The 25000-nt window shown below is 36.9% G+C and overlaps 1 protein-coding gene across 1 annotated transcript in view; it reads left to right on the plus strand.

Moving 5' to 3' along the window:
- Positions 1 to 25000, plus strand: part of DMD (dystrophin) — a 1809438-nt gene that overhangs the window by 250019 nt on the left and 1534419 nt on the right. Inside the window, exon 11 of the mRNA XM_007456856.1 lies at positions 5941 to 6060. Coding sequence (XP_007456918.1) covers positions 5941 to 6060 — 120 coding nt within the window. The remainder of the gene's footprint in view (positions 1 to 5940; positions 6061 to 25000) is intronic.

The raw sequence follows: 25000 nt of genomic DNA on the forward strand, positions 1-25000 counted from the left end.
GTACGCGGGCCCCTCACTGTTGTGGCCTCTCCTGCCGCGGAGCACAGGCTCCAGACGCGCAGGCCCAGCGGCCATGGCCCACGGGCCCAGCCGCTCCGCGGCATGTGGGATCCTCCCGGACCGCGGCACGAACCCGTGTCCCCTGCATCGGCAGGCAATCTCCCAACCACTGCGCCACCAGGGAAGACCTATCCCAGTTTTGAAAATTAGGAAGCTGAGGCTTGGCGTGGTTGGAAACTTTCACTAGGTCACATAGCTGGTTAGCAATACATGCAGGAATCAAACTCAGAAAATCTGACGTTAGATCCCACACCTTTAAACATGCACATATTTTTGTCACTCTGTCATCCATACTATGTCCTTTTCTGCTTATATTTGGAAAGATGTAGGGGTACATTAATGGTCAGCTCTGTTTTTAAAACAGTTTTCCACATTTACTGAGCCCCCTTCCTGGGATTGGTAAGCATTGGGTGCTTTTTAAATCTTTAAAACATCGTAGAAATGGTCTTTAGCACCCCCCCTTTGGTAGCTTAGGATTTAGAAGAAACATAAACATTTATTTTTAACAAAAGTTAAAAAAATGGGTTTGCTATAAAGACTAAGATAACTATGTAAGAATGTTTAAGTAAGTGGGTATCAAAATAAAAGCTCTTCTAGGAGAGCCTGTTGAGGAAGCCTATTTAAAATATTTAGCAAATTTATAACAAAAGTACATACTATAAATAGATCCTCATGGGGAACTAGACAGTACTGTGACCAGTCAGGCTTAGTAAAGTGAATATTGGACTGAAAATAAAATGGCAAGTCATTTCCAGTTCATTTCATTCAGGGAATAGATAGAATAAGGAATACAGAGCCTAGCCCAGTGCAGAGGTGATGGAAATAAGGACGTAAAAATGACCATAAGAGAAAAAGTAACGAGAATGATATACTGCCTACCCCCCCCATCATTCCCTAAGAAATCATAAAGTTTTCTGATTTGCCTGGGATGCTTTTATTTGAAAATAAAATCAATTCACATCCAGATGTATTGCATTAGCTAATTGTTTATGAGTATCTAGGGATTTTTTGGTTCCTGAGCTGGATTTTCTAAGATAGTACTTTCCTAAATGTTAGACTTATCCCATGTTTGTAGAAACTCTTCTGGTTTCTTAAGTTTTTGCACATTTTATATTCAATTCAAATTTTGTTCTCATCAGTCTTTCCTTTTGTGTACATTTTTTTAGCTAAGCTAAAAACTATAAATCACTTAAACTTAATAGTTTACTAAGCATATTTTAATTATATTAATTTAAAGTGATATGTGGGAGTAGATGGCCTTAGAATCCAAGCATAACCCATGATCTGTGTTGTTTCTAGGGGTGTGTGTGTGTGTGTATGTGTGTGTGTGTGTGTGTGTGTGTGTGTAGGACCTGCAAGTGTTGGTCATTTCCTGTTGGTTAATCACTGAAGTAGAAGTAGTAATAAACTATGCGTATAGGCAACCACAGTCCTTTCCTGTTTCATGTTGTTGAGCATATACTCTGACCAAGGGAAGTATTGTATACCCTCCTATAGAACTTACTGGAGATCCAACCTTGTTTTTGTTTTCTGTTACTCTACCTTTCTATTAATTTTTGTTCTTCACCTCTAAGTGTCAAATCTAATAATTCCCTAGCCTTACATATTTCCATGCCTTTATTTTCCAAAAAGTATTTCACATGTGTGCTAAGAAAGGATAAAATAGCATAAGTCTGAAGTAAACATTGAAGTGACTCTTCAGTGGTTGTCCTAAGCCAGATTTTGAAGACCAACTTGTCATGGGTCAGAGCAAGAATTCGGTACCATTGAAACATTTGAAGGAAATAGAGAAAAGTCATATTTAAATCGTAAGATGTGAATATGTACTAAAGGAACAACAAATTTGGTAAGATTCTTTAACTAGAGAATAATTTATAAGAAATAGAATTATTTGTTATACAGAGGTATAACAAAATCTAAGTTGGTCAAATCTAAGCATTTTTAATGTTAAATTTCACTGTTGGCCTTTTTTCTTGTCATAAGGAAAAAAAGGATTGTTAGTTGACATTAGAAAACAAACATTGCTGACATTTGTATCTAATAATGGTATAGAAATTTAATTAGGAGCATGACAGATTTTCTTTAAATTTGATAAGTGTAACAAATGCATTACTCTAAGAAAAATACAAGAAATACATAATAAAATACCTAGTAGGTATCTCTGTGTAAATAATTTATATTCTTTTAATAAAGAAAAACAGACTTTAACAATCATATATTTCAGTATTTTAACCTGAAGACATTCTCTTGTGATAGGCAAAAATTTTAGTGTATTTCTCTGGAGATACATCTGTATTTGGAATAATTTGGCTCATATTTCAGTTTAATTAGCAAATCAACTGTAAACCTCCATTGTATAAATCCAGGTATGAGAAATTCAAATCCATAAGAAGTAAATATTTAATTAAAAATTAATTGTAAAATAGCTTTTAAAACGTCTATGTACTTTAAAAATTAGTTGCCTTGAGAATCCATGTTTTCTCAAAGAGGGAAGCAGGAGGGTGTACTTTATACCAATGATCAAGGCCCTTATTCATGGATACATAGGTTGGCAGAAAGTTTTAACTTCTTAAGCTAACCATTTTCTGTATGGCATTTTTGCTAATTCTAAGAATCAACTTCATTTTAAAAAATGAATTCTGGACATTGGATATTTTATAGTCTTTTGTCTTTTGCAAATAATAAGGGGATTAGCTAATACCGTGATATTTATTAATATTTATTTTTGGAGCTGAGGTCTGGGAAAATAGGAAATGATTACAGTGTTGCAATAGCTCTGTCTTGCAGCTATTGAGTATGCTTAGAAAGGTCAGTTTAAGCTTTTCTGTTTTAATCCCTGATTAGGAGTAGAAGAAATGATATAATTTGAAAAAGTCATAGAAGAGAAAAGGAGATACTGGAAATGACTTAAATCAAATAGAGTATATGCTAATTTACGGCAGTGCTATGCATTCTTCGAGATTTTCATCCACTGTTGAGAACCTTTCCCATATTCCTTTATTTACCTCTACTGAGTGTAAGTTCAGATGGTTCTCATGTTTGATTTTAAAGCTATTAACTCACAACTAGCTTTAGTGGTACTTTGTGTTAGCACGTCAGCAAAAGCATAACATGTAAACCCTTGATCACTATGGCAAGAATATAATTTCTGGTTATAGAACAAATAGATAAGCAAAACAAAACCAGAAATCTAAGTACTGGAGAAAATAACTAGTATATTTGATCACATATGCTTTAGAAAGATGCAACCTGAGTTTCCAAATAAGTACCTCATGGCTCAAACAATGATTTTCTGTTTCCTTTACTAAAACATATGAAAACAATAAAAATATAAAAAATGTGAATAGTATAGCATTATTTCCTAATTGTCTTTAATATATGTAATTAAATATACTCCTTTTTTTTTTTTTTTTTTTTTTTTTTATGTGGGCCTCTCACTGTCGTGGCCTTTCCCGTTGCCGGACGCGCAAGCTCAGCGCCCATGGCTCATGGGCCCAGCCGCTCCGCGGCATGCGGGATCCTCCCGGACCGGGGCACGAACCCGTATCCCCTGCATCGGCAGGCGGACTCTCAACCACTGCGCCACCAGAGAGGCCCTAAATATACTCTTATACTTGAGTGATAGGAAAAAAGAATTGGCCAAATTAAACCAATTTATGATATATTGGCCACCAAGATATTATTTTAATTATTATTTTTAAAAATCCTGCTGACACATTTGAAATGTTCCCAGTCCTAGCTTATATAACTCAGAAAACACAGACTTAACATGACTTTCAAGGGCAACTCTGAATGTTAATGTTTCCATTTTCAGCCTCATGGCAGAAAGAGTTTTATTAACCAGTGTAAGCTCTGGAATGTCAAAGGTGTGATAGGCAGTATAGACTCCACACACAAAATAGGTGCATAGTCATTTTATTTTAAATTGCTTCACTTGAAAATGTACTGTGAAAGTCTGGAGAGAGGAAGTAAAAGTAAGTGATTTTATATAGTGCTCTAAAATGTTGAGACTTGAAAAATAAAAGTCCTAGGATAAAAATGCTCAAACATCTGAGTTTGTGATGTAGGTAATTCTAATAGGTTCCCTTATGCCTGCCATAGGGTTCGAATAACTAAGAGCTAGTCTGATAGGTGCCAGGCATCATTGTTTCACAAGTAGGGATTCCAGGTTTTCTAGAAAGTAACAGGCTTTGTCCCAAACCTGCTTCTTCATTCTTGTATTATATAATAACATGTTCTAAGAGGCAGACTAGATGACTAGGAATTTTACATACTCATTTAGGGATTTCCAGGTAATAATTAGTATAGTGTGATAAGGTCCTGGAGGAACTGGATCTCCCAAGCAGGGTGTCTTGGGTCTAGAGCAGCCTCCTCTGTTTAGTCCTCCTCTGTTTACTGTCTGTTTATTCCTCTGTTTACCCCTGTTTATCCTTACAAAAAAATATATACACTGTGATTTTTAAAAGATTGGAATACTGTTTTGGGTTATATGTGCTTGATAGTATAATTGTAATTACACTTAAAAAAAAGAATCTCACCCATTAGATTGTAATCTTTATGCAGTCAGGAAGGGTCAAACTCACCTGTGAATATTGCCTTCACCCCTCCACATGGTGCTATTTATTTAACTATTTATTTATTTTTAGTTGCTTGGAATATGTAGTGAGAAGGACAGGGGGCATCTCTGTTCTAGTGGATCTTATATTTCAGTAAGTAAAGACAAACAACAAATGACTAAACTAATACATAAGAAAAATCTGAGTGTGAAAGTGTTATGTTTAAAAAGTTATAGAAATAGTAACTAAGAAGCAAATTTAGATAGCATCTTCATGAAAAGCCTCTCTGCGCAGGTGACACTTAAACTGAGTCCTGAATGATAAGAATGAAAGATTATTTAAAGATACAGAGGAAGAGCGATTGGGGTAGAGCAAATAGCTTGACACAGTGTGGAAGAGAGAGAAGACAAGTATGACTGAAACATAGTGTCAGAGGGCAAGAATGGTATGCAGTTAGATTAGAGAGGCAGGAAGGTGCTAGATCATATAAGGATTTCAGGTTCAAGGATTTGGATTTTTCCTCTTAGTGTGATGGGGCTCCATTGACATTCCTCCATTATCCAGAGGAATGTCATCTGATTTATAGTTGAGCAGAGGAGAAGGAACCAACCAGCAAAGGAGCTAAAAAGCAGTTCTTAGTGAGGTAGGAGGATAATCAGGCAAGGGTGGTACATGAAGCTCAGGAAGAGAGAAGAGAGGATCAAGAATGAAGGAGTGGTTAATTAGGTTAGTAATCAAAATGTCAAGTAAGATGCTATCAAAAAATGGCTATTGGATTTGGGAACCTGGAGGTTGATGGCACCCTTTACAAGAGATGTTTTAATGGGATAGTGGGTAAAGGGAATAGTAGGGTAAGGAAATAGAGTAATGTAGAAAACAAAATTTTTTTAGTGAAGAGGAACACATAATGAGGCAGTAGCGGGAGGGGTGTTTTGGGTCAAGAGTTTGTTTTGTTTTGTTTTGTTTTGGTTGATAATGGAAAACTGTAGAGAAGAAGACATTGCAGATTCTTGAGGTGGCCAGGTATTTTAGAAAAGTCCTTGAAAAAATGAGAGGAAGTGGGGTAACGGGCAGCATATCTTAGTATGCCTTTCTCAACAGATGCTTTCTCTATACATACTTTCACATTCAATTGACAAAAACGTGCAAATTTTGCTGAGCACCATAGCAAAAAATTTGCTTGAAATGATTCCAGTCTAATAAAAAATTGTATTACCCAAAACATGGCAGAAGTAAATCACACTCATTTGGGAAGAAATGTTTCTGGCATACAGAGCAGGAGACTATTATTTTAATTTCCTTTTTAAAAAAACTTATCTTTCAGGTGCTTCAAGAAGACCTGGAACAGGAACAAGTCAGGGTGAATTCTCTCACGCACATGGTGGTGGTGGTTGATGAATCTAGTGGCGATCATGCAAGTGCTGCTTTGGAAAAACAACTTAAGGTCAGAGTATTTTCTTTAATACACTAAATATGTCATTCAAAATAATTAATTGCAATTCAGAAAATATTTAGAAAATTTAAAATGTAATTTGTATATTACAAATATTTAGAATGCAATGTATTCATTTAAACTAATTCAAATTATGTCCCATTTGTGGGATGTTTGTGCATAATTCCTTTTCATTATATACTGTTTGCTCACACTAGCTTCCTGGCCTTTGGGGAAATACATAAATGCAGATCTGTTTTTTAATTATAGTTTAATAGCATGCTAGATAACTGGTCAGAGGAATATTATTTATGCTCTCTTCAAACCTACAGTCTAAGAGAGGACAAAGGTAAGAAAACACAAAAAGGATCACATTCAGTCAAATAAGAAAAAATTTAACACCTTCAGTGTATTTTTTCCTGGAAGCCTTCAGTTGTAGTCTCGATGAGGACATAGCAGGACGCTTAAATCATGGAAGTTTTGTTGTAGGAGATACTTAGCCTTTCAATACCTCATTCAATCTGACTCATAGTAATTGTGTCCTTGGAAATATAACTAGTATATATTAATAAAGGATAATGTGGATATTTTCATATTTACTTCCTAACTGGAAATGATAAAGTTTTGTTATAAGTTTTTTTTTTAATTTCAGCAAAGCATATATACATATACATATACCAAAACATCAACATTAAGGGAAAATAACAACAGTTTATTATTCTGAATGTGACACATACATTCACATATTTACCCAACCACAGATTATATTTGAGGCATTCATTGTACCCACTACATGCTTGCCTTTCCTTTGTGATAGTTAGGAGCCAATAGTCTAACACGTCTTGAGGATCCAGTCAACGTGGGTTTAAATAGCTTTATAAGCCCAAGGTTTTTCTAAACCTAGTTTCTCTTACCTAACCTATAAAAAAGGCTTATCTCTGTTTTTTTCTCTTTTTGTGTGAATTGTGTTTTTTTTTTAATCCCAGCGAAATGTCGTTTCCTGAGGTTACTGTTTTAGACTGCCAGTCTCCAACAATATTATCTCACTTTCCATCATTAAATGAAAAAGACGAAACTGTTGAACGGCTACAGTTGAGCACTTAATATATACTAGTGATTCATGTTTATTGCTTATGTTTCAATGAAATTGCAGGGATTACAGATCTAAAAAGGTTTATGACACCCAATATTATAATGTATCATTGCATATATGATCAGATTTGTTGTACACAGACACACACACACACGACTGGCTAAAGGACTTACAGGCCACTGCTACACTCATTTTACGGAATTCCATAGTTCTGATACAACAGTGTTGTGACTATTTACAGATGGGTAAAAATCTAATATTCAGTGTTTCTTAGAAATGTTCAGAAAAGATAAAAGAAGGCTGGGAGGCAGAGTTTAGGAGGGTGACTGGTTAAAAAAAATTAAGGCAGAGACTTTTCTAAGTCATAGAGTATTTCCAGTTAAAATAACAACTGAAAAACAGTCACTTTGGCACCACAAGACCTAATACAACTAGCTTTAGAATATAATTATTCCAAGGTGTGATGCCTGTGGGACTAGGCCACCTTGAAAAACAGTCTATAGCATTCACAGATGGTGACTGGGTTAGATCTTAGGTAGGATGAATTAAGAGTGGTGGCCCTAAGCTTTTCTATATTTATTATCCTATTTGCTTTCATTTTTTACCTTATTTTATGTCTTTATTTCTTTGACCCAGAAACATCTACTAAGATAGCTGCACATGTATTGGCTATTCCCAGTTCACACAAAGTCAGTCCACATTTGTATATGATTGCCTCCCCCCTTAATTAGTGTTGACCGTAGCCTCCCAGCCTCTTTTCCCCTCGACCCCTTTTCCTCTTTTGAACCCTCATTTCTGTTACTGTTACCTGACTTTTAGATAATCTAGACTAGTGTCTAAAAGAGCAGAGTTAAAGGACTTAAGTGGTGAGAAGGCCCCCGCTTTAGCCTTTCTTTCTTCCTATTCCATCAGTCCCAGAGGAATCCATGCTTGAATTCTATGCCTTATTTAACTATTGGTTGGAATTGCCCTGGAATGCTGGGCTCTCATTTGACTTTGGAATTTTGATGGTTCTTTCTTAGGTTCTTTGCAAGTAATATAATGTTGTCTTAACTTGTTTAATTTTTATAAAGAAAGAGAAGAGGTAGAGAAGTTGGTAGAAAAAGAGGAGGAGGGAAGAAATAATAAAGAATAAAAAGACAGATAAACAAATACATTAGAGGAGTCACTTAAACAGCAACCCAAATATCCTCTGCATGTGACAAGAATTCTATGTATGCTTCAGAGACTGAGCTATCATGTTTCATACTGGGCCCTGAGGAATTCTATTAGAAGTAATAGGAAGAATTTTAGAAAAGAGAAAAAGGTATATGGACTCAATACAAAAGGAGAAAAAAAAACCTGGCAGGAACCTGAGAAGAATGCTTTAGAGCTTTTGTTGAAGCAGGGTCTGGTCATCCATAGCTGATTCCTGAAGACCTGTTAGTGTTGAATGCTCACCCCACACCTTCTTTCTCCTCCATGGCCTCCCATGTCACCACAATGCCTTAATCCATTTCTCTCCAATTTGCTGAAGTACCAGAGCCTCAAAATGGATACCCTGTTGTCTTTAGTAAAGAGGTACAGGTAGGGGAAAACTAGGAAAGATAGTCTTTGATTTAATTCAGTAACAGACAGAGAGATGTTCTTACCATCTTGAGTTAGAACTCTAAAAACACTCCTCATGGAATATCTTTACATGTATTGACTTAGTTCTTTGAACTCTATTATAAGTTAGATTTTCTCTAACTTTAAAAGGCTTCTAGAAGGCTTCTTTTTAAAAGGTTTGAAGGAAAAGAAAGTTAGGTCAGAACATATGCTTAGGGATTCTGAAAGATGGCATGACTTATGAAGGATAATATTCTGAAAAGTGCAGTCTCTTGTAAATTAATTTAATTCTCTCGGAGGTTCAGCTTGTCCCTCAGCAATGTCACCACAGGTCAGAAACTTGTCCTTAACTTTAGAGGTTTCTGTGATATCAGTACACAGAGAACCTGATTTGTAAGCAGTGATGCCAGTTAACTAATTTTGTTGAGAAATAGCTTGGCTAAAAAAACTAAGTTGCATAATTTATGTGGAGTCTTCAGTCATGGAATATATTACCATGCCTCTTTCATTTTTTTCTATGAGTACTTGTAATGTTCTTACTGTGTCATAGGGATTATGCTGGGTAGCAGAGGTAAAACAGTGAACAAAAAGAGAATTTGTTCTACCTTCCTGGGTCAGAAATGAGTAATTTGTGAGCATGCTGCCTTCCTTGGAACCTCAAAACAGTGGTAGCCATTTCTCAGGCTCCCTCTTTGAATTCAAATGCTGATTCCTTGTCACCCGTGGTCGCCGTGGTAGGCATGGCAGTTGCTCTCTTGGTACTTGCAGTCTAACAGAGGAAATAAGCACTAATGAAATATTTACAAAAATGAGCATATTTAAAATGAATGTAACTTACTTCTGTGAAGGAAAGGAACAAAGTTTTGTGACAACAAATTAGTCTGACTTAAGCTGAAGCTTGAAGGCATGAAATGATTTCCTAGTAAAGTAATGTTTAAACTATGATCTAAAGGACACATTGGAGGGAACTGTATGAAGTGTGTGTATAAGGGGATTGGTGGAGGTACATGCAGTTTCCAGGAAGGGGAAACAGTGTATCAAGTGAGCATAGCACCCTCAAGGGACTGAAAAAGGGCGAGTTTAGCTACAGATTGAGGTTCAGAAGAGTGGTGCTAGTGGTGGCTTGGTGGGTAGCTAGAATTAGTGTGTGATACTAAACTCTACCATAATTCTTCAGTCAACAAACGTGTATTGAGTAGCAGCTGTGTGCCAGGATGGCGGCTGGGACTTCCATGGTGGGGATGGGTGGGGGCAACAGTCATGGCACCTGCCCTCCTGGACCTGCACTAATTAAATGCAATTAAGTGTAAATTTCTGGCCATGATGAGTTCAATGTGACAGATACATGTATTACTAGATGACTCACCTTTCTCTAGAAGGTAAGGAAAAGCCTACCTAAGTGGCCTTAAGTGAGATCTGAAGATTTAGTAGAAATTAATTAGGCAACAATAAAGAACAGGAAAGTGTTCCAGATAGAAGGACCATATTTATTCATTCATTTGACAAATATGTATTGAGTACCTACTAGGTGCCAGCCAAAAGTCTAAGCTTTGAGGTTAAGTATGGACAAAACATAAATTGTTCCTCTATGAAGCTTACATTTGAAGCAAATATCTGAATAAATAAGCAAGCTTTATGCTATGAAAAAGGTGCTAAGAACTATAAGGAAAACATAGACTGGAGAAGGAAGCAGTTTTACATGAAGTGATCAAGGGAAAACTATGTTGAGAAGGGGGCATTTGAGCAAAAACTAAAACAAGATAAGGGAGGTGTTTTGGAGACACACAGGTCCTATTGGCCTTTCGCATTGGAAACTGAAAAAGACTATAGAACATAAAGAAAGCCTGTTGTTCTAGGGAGATAGCTGTTTCTAGTAAAAAAAAAAAAAAAAAAAACCAATGAAATAAACTTCATTTTAGAGGAAAAAATGTGGAATGCCAGTAATGATTTATATAAGTTTGTTGTAGTATAGATCATACACCCCTTCAAAAAAAAAAAAAAAAAAGAGCCTGGTTAGGCCCATAGCTCTTACAGAAGATGCTCTAATTAAAACATTTTCCAAATAAAAGGTAGAGCTATTAAAATCCCATTTTTAGATGTGTTCTTCTATATAAGTTAACACTTGAGAGTCCAACTAGATGTATTAAAGGTGTCTAAGGCCACAGACCCATGAGAGTTTCTGGCATAGAAAAAGTGTTTGGATTATTTTGTTGAATGATGTTAATCTTAACGTTACTGTCTAAAATTTTGGAGGATTAAAGGTATATCAAGGGCTTCCCTGGTGGCGCAGTGCTTGAGAGTCCGCCTGCCGATGCAGGGGACACGGGTTCGTGCCCCGGTCCGGGAAGATCCCACATGCCGCGGAGCAGCTGGGCCCGTGAGCCATGGCCACTGAGCCTGCGCGTCCGGAGCCTGTGCTCCGCAGCAGGAGAGGCCACAACAGTGAAAGGCCCGCGTACCGCAAAAAAAAAAAAAAAAAAAAAAAAAAAAAAAAAGGTGTATCAAAAGAATGGATACATACAAGCATCCTCTTTTAAAGAAGAGTAACCTGGAAAATATACTTTTAGAGCAGATTATTAAACATAAGGCTGTGCACACATGCATAGTTTCTTACTCATCTGATGAAGTTAATAAACTTTATTGAGTAAAGGAATAATCTTCAAAGACTAGAAAGGTCTCTTAAGAGCTAAGATACATTCACTAAAATCAAGACATGAAAACCAACTGGATATCAAATGACATTAAACAATTTGTGCAAATATTATGTGGCATTATCAAGATAAATTCTTTGGTGGCTATATTAAGTTGGTTGACCCAGTGGAATGGAATAAATATAAAATGTTTTGATTTCCCTGACGTGTTGTGCAAAGCCTCTCGTGGGATGTCTATGGATAAGGTGAGCCTTCTTATTGGACTGAAAATGATTGGACTCCTTTATTCAACTTTCAGAGTCAGAAAGTTTTGGGACAGGAAGCCATTTGAGGATATAGTTGGGTCACTGTGTAAATTTCACCACCATGTGAGTGGTTAAGGGATGAGTTCCTCTCCCAAATGACTTTAGAAATTCCATAGCAATGTCCTATGAAGTTAGAGTGTCACATACAAGTGTCATATACTTGTCTTTCATGTTTTAAATCAGAAAAGGCATATTTACTGTTTGAAATTTTACTGCTTAAAAAAAAACCGTATGGAGTCCCGCAGCCAGCGAGCTGGGAGCGCAGCTGCCCACTGGCACTGTGCCCGCCGCAGCTGAACCCGGACCCTGCGGGAGCTTAACAGAGAGCAGGAATCGTGAGCCCTGGCCAGAGTGAGCATGTGCGGCTGCCACCAAGTCAGCACCTGGAGCACATGGAGGAATGGATGGAAGATAAGAGCAAAGCAAGACTTAGGCTTAAAAGCAGGTTGCTTGCTGCTTGAGGGCCAAATGCAAGTTTGAACTTTGTTCTAGGAAGACACAAGGGACTCCTTCCTAAGCCTGTAAATAAGCCCTGCCCTTTGTGCCTAAGGAAGGGGGTTAGTGAAAGTCAGCCTGAGAGTCAACTAACTGCTGAACAGTCGTCAACAGGAAGACACTGGAACTCATCAAAAAAGATATCCCACATCCAAAGACCAAGGAGAAGCCACAATGAGATGGTAGGAGGGGCGCAATCACAGTAAAATCCTATAACTGCTGGGTGGGTGACTCGCAAACTGAAGAACACTTATACCACAGAAGTCCACCCACTGGAGTGAAGGTTCTGAGTGCCACGTCAGGCTTCCCAACCTGGGGGTCTGGTAATGGGAGGAGAAATTCCTATACAATCAGACTTTGAAGGCTAGCGGGATTTGATTGCAGGACTTTGACAGGACTGGGGGAAACAGAGACTCCACTCTTGGAGGGCACACAAAAAGTAGTGTTGTGCATCAGGACCCAGGGGAAGGAGCAGTGACCCTACAGGAGGCTGATCCAGACCTACCTGCTAGTGTTGGACCGTCTCCTGCAGAGGCGGGGGGTGGCTGTGTCTCACCGTGAGGACAAGATCACTGGCAGCAGAAGTTTTGGGAAGTACTCCTTGGCGTGAGCCTTCCCAGATTCTGCCATTAGCCCCACCAGAGAGGCCAGGTAGGCTCCAGTGTTGAGTTGCCTCAGGCCAAAAAACCAACAGAGAGGGAACCCAGCCCCACCCATCAGCAGACAAGCAGATTAAAGTTTTACTGAGCTCTGCCAACTAGAGCAACAGCCAGCTCTACCTACCACCAGTCCCTCCCATCAAAGAACTTGCTGAAGCCTCTTAGGTAGCCTCATCCACCAGAGGGCAGACAGCAGAAGCAAGAAGAACTACAATTCTGCAGCCTGTGGAACAAAAACTACATTCACAGAAAGATAGACAAGATGAAAAGGCAGAAGGCTATGTACCAGATAAAGGAACAAGATAAAACTCCAGAAAAACAACTAAATGAAGTGGAGATAGGCAACCTTCCAGAAAAAGAATTCAGAATAATGATAGTGAAGATGATCCAGGACCTCGGAGAAAGAATGGAGGCAAAGATTGAAAGATGCAAGAAATGTTTAACAAAAACCTAGAAGAATTAAAGAACAAACAAACAGAGATGAACAATACAATAACTGAAATGAAAACTACACTAGAAGGAATCAATAGCAGAATAACTGAGGCAGAAGAATGGATAAATGACCTGGAAGACAGAATGGTGGAATTCACTGCTGCGGAACAGAATAAAGAAAAAAGAATGAAGAGAAAAGAAGACAGCCTAAGAGACCTCTGAGACAACATTAAACACAACAACATTCTCATTATAGTGGTCCCAGGAGAAGAGAGAAAGGACCCGAGAAAATATTTGAAGAAATTATAGTTGAAAACTTCCCTAATATGGGAAAGGAAATAGCTACCCGTAATCCAGGAAGTGCAGAGAGTCCTATACAGGATAAACCCAAGGAGAAACATGCCAAGACACATAGTAATCAAATTAGAAAAAATTAAAGGCAAAATTATTTGAAAGCAGCAAGGGAAAAATGACAAATAGCATACAAGGGAACTCCCATAGGTTAACAGCTGAGCTCTCAGCAGAAACTCTACAAGCCAGAAGGGAGTGGCAGGACATATTCAAAGTGATGAAAGGGAAGAGCCTACAACCAAGAATACTCTACCCAGCAAGGACCTCATTCAGGTTCCACGGAGAAATCAAAAGCTTTACGGACAAACAAAAGCTAAGAGAATTTGGCACCACCAAACCAGCTCTACAGAAAATGCTAAAGGAGCTTCTCTAAGTGGAAAACACAAGAGAAGAAGAGGACCTACAAAAACAAACCCATAATAATTAAGAAAATGGTAATAAGAACACAAATATCGATAATTACCTTAAACATGAATGGATTAAATGCTCCAGCCAAAAGACACAGGCTCGCTGAATGGATACAAAAACAAGACCCATATATATATATATGCTGTCTACAAGAGACCCACTTCAGACCTAGGGACACATACAGACTGAAAGTGAGGGGATAGAAAAAGATATTCCATGCAAATGGAAATCAAAAAAAGCAGCAGTAGCAATACTCATATCAGATAAAATAGACTTTAAAGAATATTACAAGAGACAAGGAAGGACACTACGTAATGATCAAGGGATCAATCCAAGAGGAAGATATAACAATTATAAATATATATGCACCCAACATAGGAGCACCTCAATACATAAGGCAACTGCTAACAGCTATAAAAGAGAAAATCGACAGTAATACAATAATAGTAGGGGACTTTAACACCTCACTTACACCAATGGTAGATCATCCAAACAGAAAATTAATAAGAAAACACAAGCGTTAAATGACACAACAGACCAGATAGATTTAATTGATATTTATAGGACATTCCATCCAAAAACAGCAGATTACACTTTCTTCTCAAGTGTGCATGGAACATTCTCCAGGATAGATCACTTCTTGGGTCACAAATCAAGCCTCAGTAAATTTAAGAAAATTAAAATGATATCAAGCATCTTTTCTGACTACAACACTATGAGATTAGAAATCAGTTACAGGGAAAAACATGTAAAAAACACAAACACATGGAATCTAAACAATCTGTTACAAAATAACCAAGAGATCACTGAAGAAATCAAGGTGGAAATCAAAAATTACCTAGAGATAAATGACAATGAAAACATGACGATCCAAAACCTATGGGATGCAACAAAAGCAGTTCTAAGAAGGAAGTTTATAGCAATACAAGACTACCTCAAGAAACAAGAAAAATCTCAAATCAACAGTCTAACCTTATACCTAAAGGAACTAGAGAAGGAAGAACAAACAAAACCCAAAGTTAGTAGAAGGAAAGAAATCATAAAGATCAGAGCAGAAATAAATGAAATAGAAACAAGGAAAACAATAGCAAAGATCAATAAAACTAAAAGCTGGTTCTTCGGGAAGATAAACAAAATTGATAAACCATTAGCCAGACTCGTCAAGAAAAAGAGGGAGAAGACTCAAATCAGTAGAATTAGAAAGGTAAAAGGAGAAGTAACAACTACACTGCAGAAATACAAAGGATCATGAGAGATTACTACATGCAACTGTATGTCAATATAATGGATAACCTGGAAGAAATGGACAAATTCTTAGAAAAGCACAACCTTCTGATACTGAACCAGGATGAAATAGAAAATATAAACAGACCAATCACAAGCACTGAAATTGAGACTGTGATTAAAAATCTTCCAACAAACAAAAGTCCAGGACCAGATGGCTTCACAGGCGAATTCTGTCAAACACTTAGAGAAGAGCTAACACCTATCCTTCTCAAACTCTTCCAAAATGTAGCAGAGGGAGGAACACTCCCAAACTCATTCTACGAAGCCACCATCACCCTGATACCAAAAGCAGACAAAGATGTCACAAAGAAAGAAAACTACAGACCAGTATCACTGATGAACATAGATGCAAAAATCCTCAACAAAATACTGTAAAACAGAATCCAACAGCACATTAAAAGGATCGTACACCATGATCAAGTGTGACTTATCCCAGGGATGCAAGGATTCTTCAGTATACGCAAATCAATCAAGATGATACACCATATTAACAAATTGAAGAAGAAACACCATATGATCACCTCAATAGATGCAGAAAAAGCTTTTGACAAAATTCAACACCGATTTATGAAAAAACTCTCCAGAAAGTGGGCACAGAGAGAACCTAACTCAACATAATAAAGGCCATATACAGCAACCCACAGCAAACGTCATTCTCAGTGGTGAAAAACTGAAAGCATTTCCTCTAAGATCAGGAACAAGACAAGGATGTCCACTCTCACCACTATTATTCAATATAGTTTTGGAAGTTTTAGCCATGGCAATCAGAGAAGAAAAAGAAATAAAAGAATACAAATTGGAAAAGAAGAAGTAAAGCTGTTACTGTTTGCAGATGACATGATACTATACATAGAGAATCCTAAGGATGCCGCCAGAAAACTACTAGAGCTAATCAGTGAATCTGGTAAAGTTGCAGGATACAAAATTAATGCACAGAAATCTCTTGCATTCCTATACACCAATGATGAAAAATCTGAAAGAGAAATTAAGGAAACACTCCCATTTACCATTGCAACAAAAAGAATAAAATACCTAGGAATAAACCTACCTAGGGAGATAAGAGATCTGTATGCAAAAACCTATAAGACACTGATGAAAGAAATTAAATATGATACAAACAGGTGGAGAGATATACCATGTTCTTGGATTGGAAGAATCAATATTGTTAAAATGACTATCCTACCCAAAGCAATCTACAGATTCAGTGCAATCCCTATCAAATTACCAAAGGCAATTTTTACAGACCTAGAACCAAAAATCTTAAAATTTGTATGGAGACACAAAAGACCCCGAATAGCCAAAGCAGTCCTTCAGGAAGAAAACAGAGCTGGAGGAATCAGACTCAGTGACTGCAGACTCTACTACAAAGCTGCTGTAATCACATGCAAGAGGGAAGAGATATGGGAACATATGTATATGTACAACTAATTCACTTTGTTATAAAGCAGAAACTAACACACCATTGTAAAGCAATTATACCCCGATAAAGATGTTAAAAAAAAAAGACAATGTGGTACTGGCACAAAAACAGAAACATAGATCATTGGAACAGGATAGAAAACCCAGAGATAAACCCATGCACCTATGGTCAACTTATCTATGATAAAGGAGGCAAGGATATGCAATGGAGAAAAGACAGTCTGTTCAATAAGTGGTCCTGGGAAAACTGGACAGCTACGTATAAAAGAATGAAATTAGAACAGTCCCTAACACCATGCACAAAAATAGACTCAAAATGGATTAGAGACCTAAATGTAAAACTGGACACTAGAAGACTCTTAGAGGAAAACTTAGAAAGAACACTCTTTGACATAAATCACAGCAACATCTTTTTTGACCAACCTCCTAGAGTAATGGAAATGAAAACAAAAATAAACAAATGGGACCTAATGAAATGTAAAAGCTCTTGCACAGCAAAGGAAACCATAAACAAGACGAAAAGACAACCCTCAGAATGGGAGAAAATATTTGCAGATGAATCAATGGACAAATGATTAATCTCTAAAATATATAAACAGCTCATGCAGCTCAATATTAAAAAAAAAACAAAAAACTCAATCCAAAAATGAGCAGAAGACCTAAATGGACATTTCTCCAAGCAAGGCATACAGCTGGCCAAGAAGCATATGAAAAGCTGCTCAACATCACTAATTATTAGAGAAATGCAAATCAAAACTACAGTGAGGTATCACCTCACACCAGTTAGAATCGGCATCATCAGAAAACCTACAAAGAACAACTGCTGGAGAGGGTGTGGAGAAAAAAGAACCCTCTTGCACTGTTGGTGGGAATGTAAATTGATACAGCCACTATGGAGAACAGTATGGAGTTTCCTTAAAAAACTAAAAATAGAACTACCATATTTCCCAGCAGTCCCACTACTGGGCATATACCCAGATAATACCATAATTCAAAAAGACACATGCACCCCAATATTCATTGCAGCGCTATTTATAATAGCCTTGTCGTGGAAGCAACTGAAATGCCCATTGGCAGATGAATGGATAAAGAAGATGTGGTACATATATACAATGGAATAATGCTCAGCCATAAAAAGGAATGAAATTGAGTCATTTGTAGAGATGTGGATGAACCTATAGACTGTCTTAGAGAGTGAAGTAAGTCAGAAAGAGAAAAACAAATATCGTATATTAACGAATATATGTGGGACCTAGAAAAATGGTACAGATGAACTGGTTTGCAGGGCAGAAATTGAGACACAGATGTAGAGAACAGACGTATGGACACCGGGGGGGAAAGTGGAGGTGGGGTGGTGGTGGTGGTGTGATGAATTGGGAGATTGGGATTGACATGTATACACTGATGTGTATAAAATTGATGATTAATAAGAACCTGCTGTATAAAAAATAAAATAAAAAATTTTAAAAAGCAGTATCTTTAAGTTAATTAATTTTTTGATAAGAAGGATCTGAATTCCCATCCATGCATGTGAGCATAAACCTATATATAAATGTAAGTATATATCCATTTATACAAATGTATGTATATGTACATATATACATTTACATTTTCTCCATACATATGGATGTATGTGTGTATATATATACACATATATATATGTATGTGTGTGTGTATATATATATATATTGGGGGGAGAGAGAGAGAGAAATAGAGAGAGAGACACCAACCGACGTTACTTGGACACAAATTTAAGATTAAATCAAAGCAATATGATACAGATTCTTAGTAAATTAGTGCAATCTTGGATGTGGCACAATGTCCAGATTACAAGGACTAATAATTATGTTCTGTGATAGTTTGAATACACTTTTAGTATCTTAGCTGAACTTTTCAGGGATAGTGGCATCCTGTAAAGAATGTTTGTAGAACCAGGTGTTACTTAATTTTAAGAAAAACCTAAGTATAGATAAGGGACATGTGAGCAGTTTTATCTTGTTGAAAAAGGAAGGCATTTTCTCTGTTTTACTTCAGAAGGTTGTACTATCCAAAACAGACACAGGTTTATAAGTCTGTATGTCTTCTGCCCATACCTCTTTCTTGAGCGCAGTTTCTTCTCTCCCATTTTCTGCTGGATATATACCCCTTAAATTTCAAAATGTACCTCAAACACAGCACGGTGAAACTTAACTCACTGTGTCCTACTTCCCTCTAAACTTGCTTCTTTTAATGACTCCCCCATTTTTGTTATTGCACCGCCATTCACCTTGACGCCTGTGCCAGGAACCTGGAGGCATTCCAGACACATCCCTTTCCTATCTCTTGTGAGCCCGCTAATGTAATCACTCACAACATTGCTTAACTGTCTCAGGCTCCGGATGTGCAGGCTCAGCGGCCATGGCTCACGGGCCCAGCCGCTCCGTGGCATGTGGGATCCTCCTAGACCGGGGCACGAACCCATATCCCCTGCATTGGCAGGCAGACTCTCAACCACTGCGCCACCAGGGAAGCCCTCATCCTTGTTCTTGTTACTGTTTTCCAAAGTAAAGCCCATATCTTCAACCCCTGGAAATCCTTGCCTACATTCTTTTCTTGCTTCAATCCAATCTCCACATTGAAGTCAGTGCGGAATTTCAAGAGTCTATATAATAGAGTTTCTCCTCCGCTAAAATCCTAAGTAACTTTCTGTCTTCTACAGAGTCTCATCACTTAGGCCTACAGTTAATAAGTGACCCCCGCTACCTGTTTCTCAATACTTATCTCCTATGACACCCCTCATATCCCTCAACCTACATTCTCTTCCTACAAGCTATTTCTCTGTCACTGTCTTTATACATGCTATTCCTGTCCCTCAGAATACTCATCTTCATCATGTCTGCTTGGAAAAGTCCTATTTCATGTAGCAAACTCAGTTCAAATTTTCATCTGTGAAGCTGGTCTTTCTATACAGTGATGACCACTCCCTTTTTCGTGCCATCTCTGCACCATGATTATGCCTCTGTTGTTTGGAAGGAAAATAGTCTACTAAAAAGTGATTGTTCAGAAAGGCTATATAATGTCACCTTGTCTATCATGGCTTGCAAATGGGATATGGAACTAAAAGTGTTTGTGGTCTGTACCTTTGGGATAATTAGGGTAGAATAAAAAGGCTATGAAATGTTAAATCCTATAGAATTAAGAAATAAGGGTTATTTATGAAGAAGAATACGGATGAAAATATTTTTGATGTCTCTCTAGTTTCTCATTTTATATTTGGTGAATAAAAAGCATGTTTAAAATAAAAATAACTTTAAATGTGGTAGAAATAATTTCACTAAGCCAAGTGTCAACAACCGTTGCCCATGAAGCAGTAATTATAATTATTAGCACTTTTGTACGCTCATTATTTTCCAAGAATTGTATATAGTTTGTATGTAAAGCTGTATCTATTTCACAAGTGAAAAAGGCTATGCATAATGAAGCTAAATCCAAGTTCATGTAGTTTGTGAGTGGCAGAGCTGGGACTGGTACCCAGATCTGTGTGATACCTCAACCTGGGCTTTGTCTTAATCTCTCAATTTCATAGGAGAAAATTACTATGTGACCTTGAGAAGATTATTACAGGGGGAATATTTATGCAAACATGTTAGAATGATAATATTCTTTATGAATATTAAGTGTTAATTCTCATATGATCTAAAGAGAATTCTGGCCCTGTTGGTCTCTGAAAAAAATCTAAACTTTATACTATGGCACAGTTCTTTTAATTGGAGTACTCTGAAAAGTACACAAATCATAATTATAGCTTGAAGACCTCACATACCCAATTGTTCCACACCCAGATTAAAAGGTATTATGTTAACAACAATCAAAAAGCTCATCAAGCCCATCATAGTCATAAACTGGTCCCACCTCCTCAAAGGTAACCTCTAACCTGATTTATAATACCTCAGATTAATTTTGCTATATTTTTAACTTGATGCAAATGGAATTGTATTATATATATATATATATATGTAACTTTTTCTACTCAACATTGTTTGTGAGATTCATCCATGTTGCATATAGCATTAGTTCATTAGTTTTCTTTTTTAATGACTATACCACACTTTAATTATGGAGTCTACTGTAAAGAAAATGTGGATTGTTTCCAGTTGGGGACCATTACAAATAATAATTCTTTGAAAATAATTGTATATATCTTTCAGTGAATATTTGTGGGCTTTTATATTGGATGTACAGCCAGGATTGGAATCGCTGGATCATTGAGTATATGTATCTTTAGCTTTATAGGTATTACCAAAGAGTTTTCCAAAGTTGATGTATAAATTTATACTCTCATCAGTAGTGAATAAAGGTACAAATTGCTCTGCATCTTCTTCAGTACTTCAAATTGTCAGATTTTTAACTTGAGCCTTTCTGGTGGCTGTATAATGATATTTCTCGTTTTAACTTGCATGTACTGATACTAATGAGGTGGAACACTTTCACTTGTTTACTGGTTAATTGAAAGATCTCTTTTTGGAAATGCCTGTTTTTCTATTGAATTGTCTATATTTCTCTTAGTGATTTGCTGTAGTTATTTCAAAATACATATTCTGGATTGTAGTCCTTTGTTGGTTACCTATATTACACATTTCCCCTCTTTTCTTTTTTTAAATCTAAGTAACTTGCCTTTTTACTCCTTAATGAATTACTACTTTAATAAACAGAAGTTTTAAATTCATTATACCGCACTTCAATATTTTCTGTTATGGTTAGTGTATTTTTGTTCTGAGTTTAAAAGTAACATTTCCTACTCTACGACCTAGAAGATATTCTCCTCGGTTGCCATATAGTTACTTTATTGTTTGACCTTTCATATTACATTCCATCTCGTATTTATGGTGTGAGAAAGGAATGAATGTCCATTTTTCCTATTTAGATTCAATTGAAGTAGCATGATTTATTGCAAACAGTGTTCTGCACTGTCACCTTTAGTCAAATGCCTATACATGCATGGCTCACTTTATGGATTCTAATAAGTTCTTTTTTTTTTTTTTTTTTTTTTGCGGTATGTGGGCCTCTCACTGTTGTGGCCTCTCCTGTTACGGAGCACAGGCTCCGGACGCGCAGGCTCAGCGGCCATGGCTCACGGGGCCAGCCGGACCGGGGCACGAACCCGTGTTCCCTGCATCGGCAGGCGGACTCTCAACCACTGCGCCACCAGGGAAGCCCAAGTTCTTTTTTTTTAAAGTCATTCAGCCTTCTTTTTTATATGTATATTTTATTTATTTATTCATTCATTCATTCATTTATTTTTGGCAGTGTTGGGTCTTAGTTGTGGCATGCAGGATCTTTCATTGTGGCACAGGCTGTTTGGTGCTGGGTGCGGGCTTCTCTCTAGTTGTGGTGTGTGGGTTTTCTCTCTCTAGCTGTGGCACACGGGCTTAGTTGCCCTGCAGCATGTGGGATCTTAGTTCCCGGACCAGGGACTGAACCTGTGTCCCCTGCATTGGAAGGCAGATTCTTTACCACTGGACCACCAGGGAAGTCCCTCTAATAAGTTCTGTTTGTACATTTGCCTATACTTATGTCAATGCCACATTGTCTTAATTGCTATAGATTTATAATGATTTTAATATCTGGTAGTATTGTAAAATAAAAATTGTACCAGATGGTAAAACAGGCAAGAAAAAATTTATTCAAGACTATTGCAGTTATGGATCAAGACTGTTGCAACAGGGGAGAGAGAATGTACTCAGTTCCACTGAACAAAAGGTGGGAGAATTTGTAAGTGCTGGGATGAGCTAGCGTAAAGAGGTTGGAGGACATTAAGAGGTTGGATGGTCAATGTGATTATGCTATTTGTGTTTGCTAATTGTCCCTTATCAAAGTTAGGCTCCTACCCTCCCACAGAGTCTGGAAGACAGGCCCTATCTTTCTTGATAATTACATTTCAAATGGATGGCTAACAGGTCCTTGAGAAAGATATTCTTGGGTTGTAGACTATTTACCTCTCAAAGGGGCAGATTAAAAAATTTACATCCTCTTTTCAAAGTAAGTGCTCTAAGCAAAGAGAGGTTGGGGCCTATAGTCTAAAGTTTAGGGAAGCTAAGGGGAACACTAAGTCTATCTTGGCCCGTTTAAGCCTTTCATATTTATTTTCTCCTTTTTAAAGGTTATGTTGCTATTTTTATTCATTTGCTTTCCAAATAAATTTTAGAATCAGCTTGTCACCACCCCCTCAAGAAAAACAAACAAGAAAAAAAGAAAAAACACAACTGCTTTGGTTTTAATTGGATTTCACTGAATATATAGATCGATTTGTAGTAAATTAATATATTTATTATATAAAGTATTTCATTTCATGAATATGAAATAGTCTTCCATTTATCTAGGTCTTTAATTTCTCTAAATAATGTTTTTGTGGTTTTCACGATAGTCAGTCTTAGACTTTGTATGCGATTTATTACTAGGTTTTTGATAGTTTTGCTCTTGTTACAAATGGTATCTTTTAAAGTTTTTCAGTTTTTTTTTTTTTTTTTTTTTTTTTTTTTTTTTTTGAGAAGTACACCTTGATTTTTATTCCTTGGCCTTGTATCCAGAGATCATGCTTACTTTGCTTATTAACTTGAGTAGTTTATCTGTAGTATCACTCAGATGTACATATCCAGGTGGTTTGTGATTAATGTCAGTTTTATTTCTCCCTTTCCAATCATTCATTTTATTATATTTTCTTTTATTTTTGTGCTGCATGCTCTAGTACAGTGAGAATATTGTTTATATCTGTTTCTCATTTTAGCTCTCGGAGGTGAGGCTTTTAGTAAACCACCTGTAAAGTATGATATTTCCTGTAGGTTTGTTGTAGATGCTTTTTATTCCTAGTGTTCTAAGAGGTTTTGTTATTACTGGGTGCTCAATTTTATCAAACTTTTTTTTCGGGGTAACTTGAGACAATCATATTAGCTTTCTCCCTTATTCTGTTAATATGTAAAACCACATTGCTTCATTTTCTAATGTTAAAATAGCCTTGCATTTCTGAGATAAACCAAACATGGATGATATGTATAACCCTTTTAATTTATTGCTACATTTTTTTTTGCTACCATTTGTTAACATTTGATTTAGAGTTGTTCCATTGTGTCCATGAAAGAGATTGGCCTATTTTCCGTTCTTATGATATGCTTGCTGGGTTTAAGTACCTGATTATGCAGGCTTGGAAACTTGCCATTCATGCCTGGAATTTTTTTTATGGGGGAAGTTTTAAATGAGAATTTAATATATTTAATAGACATAAGACTTTCTGTTTTTGATTTCCATTTTTAAAAATATCTTACCTCCATTTTCCAGATTTTCCCTTTTTGTCAGTTTGAGTAGTTTCTGTCTTTCTAGGAATTTGTCTACTGAGGACACGGGGAGGGGGAAGGGTAAGTTGGGACAAAGTGAGAGTGGCATGGACATATATACACTACCAAACGTAAAATAGATAGCTAGTGGGAAGCAGCCACATAGCACAGGGAGATCAGCTCGGTGCTTTGTGACCACCTAGAGGGGTGGGATAGGGAGGGTGGGAGGGAGGGAGACGCAAGAGGGAAGAGCTATGGGGGATATATGTATATGTATAACTGATTCACTTCGTTATAAAGCAGAAACCAACACACCATTGTAAAGCAATTATACTCCAATAAAATTACAAATATATTCGTATTCAGTCCACATGGTATTTAATAATATATTTATTATTGAAATTTAGGAAATGTGATATAAAACTATGAATTTCTAGCCTCTTTGGGAAAAGCAAGTGATTCGATGATCCTAGGTCTGTTTTCCTGCATATTAACCTCAGTAGGAATTGAATAGCTCTGCCCACTTTACCATGAGCTCTCCATTTAGCTACAATCCCCATCACTTTCCCATCCTCTTACACCTAGATTATTTTGTGCATTTTATTATGTATACACATTGGAATGTGTGATTTCTTATAGATGGAATATTTCAATGCCAAGAGTTGAAATGGAACATAGAGGGATACGTTTTCCACTTACTTGGTTATAAACAAGGCACGTAACGGAAAACGCTCCTCGTTTAAAAATGCAAAAGTAAAGGATTTTCAACTGTTGTACAAAGCATAAGCCTTATTAGACTATAGGTAAAATATAAAAACCTAGTAAAGTTAATATCATGCTGAAATGTTTCAGTGTATTCTGTATTAAAAGCCTTATATGCTATAGATTTATCACATCTGGAAACAAAAGCTGATTTTCCAGGAACTGAGTTCTAAATCCTTACCATTTACAAGCACGT

The sequence above is a fragment of the Lipotes vexillifer genome, unplaced genomic scaffold (genome assembly GCF_000442215.2).
Source record: "Lipotes vexillifer unplaced genomic scaffold, Lipotes_vexillifer_v1.1 scaffold207, whole genome shotgun sequence".
Classification (NCBI taxonomy): Eukaryota; Metazoa; Chordata; class Mammalia; order Artiodactyla; family Lipotidae; genus Lipotes; species Lipotes vexillifer.